The sequence below is a fragment of the Pteropus alecto genome, unplaced genomic scaffold (assembly GCF_000325575.1).
Source record: "Pteropus alecto unplaced genomic scaffold, ASM32557v1 scaffold106, whole genome shotgun sequence".
Taxonomy (NCBI): Eukaryota; Metazoa; Chordata; class Mammalia; order Chiroptera; family Pteropodidae; genus Pteropus; species Pteropus alecto.
In genome coordinates this window covers 9788946-9793535 of record NW_006442103.1, presented here as the reverse complement: position 1 = coordinate 9793535, position 4590 = coordinate 9788946, and the positions used below count along the sequence as shown (strand labels likewise).

The window sequence follows — 4590 nt, the reverse complement described above, 5'->3', positions numbered from 1 at the left end:
ATTAATCTGGATGTGACCGTCTCTATCCACAGTGCTCAGATTCATTCAGACACAACATTCTATAAAGTCTTCTCTTAAAGTTCTTTCTTCTTCTTAATTCAGGTTCCGATCGTTCTCATCCTAGGTAGTCTCCCACTAAAGTGATTTTTTTTTTTTTAAAAGATAGGGGCCTAAATAATGCCCAGGAACTCTGACAGTTTGTTCAGTCCCAAAGAGAACATACAAGGCCTTTTACAGTATAACTCCAGCTTCATTCCAGCCTCATTTCCTGCACACCACCCAAGAATCTGGGCTACGGCAATTCACCCAAAACACCTTGTAGAAGCACACCATGACTTTTCACTTTCTGTGCTTTATTTCTGCTCTGCTCATTACACTGCAATTTTTTTTCCCCTTTATTTGTTGGCTCTCCAGTTCAGAAGGTGGAATTATTTACACTCCATAGTTCAAGGCATACGGTCATAATTGGCCCTTCCAATGTCCTTCACTCGTTTACCTGTGCATTCCTTTCATCTCTACTCCCATATCTCCGACGCTGCAATCTTTCTAATGTATTTAATGTCCATGCATTTTTGTATGTTCCTGTAAAATATGTATATGTTTAATTTGCATAAATAGGATTGTGTTATAGATCTCAATGTGTTTTCTACTTTTTAAATTTAGCACTACGTTTCTAAGCTCTGTCCGTGTCACTAGTTAATTGCTTCCAATTGCTGCATAGTACTCCTTGGTGTACGTTAGCACATTTCACCTATCCACTCCCCTGATAATGGACACTGAATATTCTGTACCAGATCCCCTCTGGACAAGGCTAGCATTTCATCACTACCTAACACAGCAGTTCTCAACCCAATCAGACTCAACAATCTACCTTAAACAACAAATATATATAATGTCTCCTTTATTATTCTGAAATGAAATTTACAGATCGTATAAGCTACTGTTGTAGGCAGCCTCTCAGCTAACCCTCAATGATGTTTGCTTTCTGGTATTCTCATCCTTGTATAACCCTCTGTCCTTGAATGTGGGCTGCACTTATTAATTTTTAGTGAATAGAAGTGATGGGATGTCACTTCCAAAGTTAGGTTACAAAACAAAAACAAAAACAAACTGTGGCTTCTGTCTTGGTTGTTCTTCCTGGTTCTCTCTCTCATCTCTGAGAGAAGCCAGCTGCCATGCGGTGAGCTACCCTACAGAGAGGACCATGTGGCAAGTAACTAAAGGAGGCCTCTCGGAACAGCCAGTGAAGAACTGAGGCCCTTAGTCTAACAACCTGAAAGAACTGAATCCTGTTGACAATCACATGAGTAATTTGGGAAGTGGATCCTCCCCCATCAATACTTCAGGTGAGACTGCTGCCCCAGCCAACACCCTGATTGCAACAGAAGGGACCTTGAGCTAGAGGCATCCCGCTAAAGTGCACCCAGAATCCTGACTCACGGACACTGTGTAATAAATGTTTATTGTTTTTGCCACTAAGTTTTGGGATAATTTGTTACACCATAGTAAATAACTAATCTACTTAACTACTCATATAATTTTAAAATAATATATAATACTCTAACTGTAAAGGTAAAATAAGACAGTAAATTATAATAATATGTTTCAATATGTAAATGCTCAGGCATGACTATGCTAGAGGGTATAGTGATTTTAGATGCTCGCACCTATATATTGAATCATCATGAATGCTGGAGCTACAATGAACTGATTCCAGTGAGTATTGGGTATTCAAATTATTATAAGCGATGTGGCCCTTGGTGACATTATTTCCTGAAATTGTTCACAGCTCTTGATACGTTCCAAACAAAACAATGTATAATATCTGTCCAATTTCAGAGTAGTTGCTGTTTTGGGAAAAATTCTCAGTTCTTTACTTTTATACAGAACAGTTCACTTCTGACACTCTGGTCATGAATGTGTGGGTTTTTTGTTTTTGTTTTTTTCTTATACCAAGTGATTCTGCAACGCCAGATTGTTGGTGTCCTACAATTTAACTCAATTCTTGCGCTATCTCCACGGTGCAAGTTAGATAGTGTCAGATCCCACAGGTTAAGGTCTCAGTCTCAAAAGACCACCTCCTCACCACTTGAATGCTAGCGACAGTAGTAAGTATCCAGGACACCCACAACTTCTATCTTGGCTACAAATTGAAGGTTCTTATGACCTCTTGCCCCTTGTTTTCAATTATTTCTAGAACAGCTCATAGAACTCAGGAAAACATCTATGTTTTCCAGTTTATTAAAGGACATGATAAAGGATGCAGATGAACAGCCAGATGAGGAGATACATAAGGTGAGGCCTGGGAGGGTCCTGACTGCAGAGCTTCTATCTCCATGGAGTTAAGGTACAAGACCCTCCCTCAACGGAGATGTTTTCCTCCACCTGGAGGCTCTCTGAGCTTACTACTATTGGGATTTTTATGCCTCTCGTAGGTACGATCGCTTAACTACATTTCCAATTCTCTCACCTCTCTGGAGAATGGGGCTGAAAATTCCAAGCATCTAATCATGGTTTTCTGTTCTGGTGACCAGCCCCCATCCAGGAGTCTCCTCATTAGAACAAAAGATGCTCCTAGTGCTCTTACCGCTTAGGAATTTACAAGGGTATCAGGAGCTGTGTGCCAGGAGTCAGGGGCAGGGCTATGTATGCGTTCATTATATGTGTGTGTATATATAAACGAAGTTAGGTTCCAGGCTCAGATAATTATAAACAGATTTTTCATTCACATGAATGTTTGGCAGGACATTTAGAAATAGTGTATCGTGGGACAATTTTTCCTTGTGTGGCATCATCTCTTGCATCGCGGAACATCTTATATCCCTAGCTTTAGCCTTCTAATGCCCGTAGTTCTCTCGATCACCGTTTTGACCAAAAACTCCTCATAAAAATTTAAACCCTTGGTCTAAGGGGTGGAACCGCCCCTTCGAGAACTAGTAGTGAAGAACAATATCCCCAAGCCCATGACTCCCTTTTCTTTGCTAACGTTGAATTCCGTTTTAGGGATTACAATCGCGGGTCTCGCCCGAAGCAGCGCCCTGGTACCGCTCCTAGGCGCGGCGCACAAGCTCCTCTCGGGCAGGCCAGGCCCGCGAGGCCCCGCCCCGGCCCGCGCGTCACCGGAAGTGAGGCGGCGGAAGTAGTAAAACTCGCTCGAAGCGAGGCGGGCCGGGTTCTGTGGGCTGCCTGGTGGGATGGCGGACGAGGAAGAGGACCCTACTGTGAGTGAGCACCTCTGTTCCAACCCGCTCTTTTCTTCAGTCCCTCGGGTACAGTAGCGGAGGCCGAGTTCGGAATCGGGTCTGTTTTCCTTAGTGAGTTCAGCGGAGAGAGTCGGGAACTACCCGCGGTGCTAGCCTTTCCCTTCGATTCATCTTTTTAGTACGTGGGGCAGGACGTGAGGGAAGAATGGGAAAGTGGCGCCTTCTCCTTTGCTCTTGGTCCATATCGGCCACACACCCTTTGTAACGCCTGGAGAATCACCAGAGGTCAAAGCTAATAATTATTAGCGCTCATTATGAACCAACAGTTTAACTGCTATCAGAACTATATACTTACTGTAAAGTATGGACCGAAAGTCAGGGAGCCTGCATTTCAAAATCTGTATTTTCCGTGAGCCTGTTATTTAACTGAGGTTCGGTTTTCTTGTCACAAAAAGGGATTAAGGCATACTTAAGGAAAGTTCCTAGCATTGTATAGTTTAGTTCGCTTTGATTCAACACCAACTCTTCTAATAGTAAAACTGTCTAGCAGGCCAACTTAGTTGGTTAAAAAAATATATATGGTCATTGGAATTCTTCCAGGACAGGCAGTAGAATTATTTGTTGGGAACAGTGTAGAAGCCATTCCTGCGTGAATCAGAGATTGGACTAATAGGCTTCAAGGCCCTAAAATGCTGCTTTAGGCTTTCCAGCATATCATTGTTGAAAATGGGGGGGGGGAGAAATTATTAAAAAATTAAATGCAGTGCAATTACTTGACATTTCTATGTATACATTTTCACTTCTAGTTTGAGGAAGAAAATGAAGAAATTGGAGGAGGGGCAGAAGGTGGACAGGGTAAAAGAAAGAGACTTTTTTCTAAAGAGTGTAAGTAACATATACAATGATTTTATTATAGATGATAAAAAGTTTTGGACATGTGCATTCAAAGTAAATTTATTCTGAATGTATTTCCCTGTAGAGACAGTATTCTCAGACTTGCCTATAATATTTTGTTTAACTTGCAAATCATAGCTGGTAATGATCTTAACCCCAATTTTTACCTTTATATATGTGTGTATAAATATAAAAAAATAAAATATGTATATATATATATGCACATACATATGTACATTTTTATTAAATGAAGAAATATGATCAGTGTTTCCATTTAGAGCCTAAGAACAGACTTCTTTTACTTTTCCTGTCCTATATCTTTGTAGCCATAGGAGCAGGGATTCCTTTGACTGTAAGTCAGAAGTTAGGATAGATCCTAGAACAGGTGCCAAGGATAGGAATTAAGTTGGAGCTTTGGAGGAAGGCAAAGGATAAGACAGGAAGGTGGTAAAAGTGTGAGGTGTTAAAGCGGCATAGAGATTATAATGTATCG

At 41.2% G+C, this 4590-nt stretch overlaps 1 protein-coding gene across 2 annotated transcripts in view; it reads left to right on the top strand.

The window, feature by feature from the left end:
• Positions 1-3133: 3133 nt before the first annotated feature.
• TAF13 (TATA-box binding protein associated factor 13) overlaps positions 3134-4590 on the top strand; it is a 6433-nt gene continuing 4976 nt past the window's right edge. Inside the window, exons 1-2 of one of the 2 annotated variants that reach the window (XM_006919587.3) lie at positions 3134-3221; positions 4010-4088. In XM_006919587.3, the coding sequence (XP_006919649.1) occupies positions 3195-3221; positions 4010-4088 (106 nt within the window). In that variant the 5' untranslated portion in view covers positions 3134-3194. Of the gene's footprint in view, positions 3270-4009; positions 4089-4590 lie in introns of both variants that reach the window. The other variant, XM_015595372.2, reaches the window with a different exon arrangement.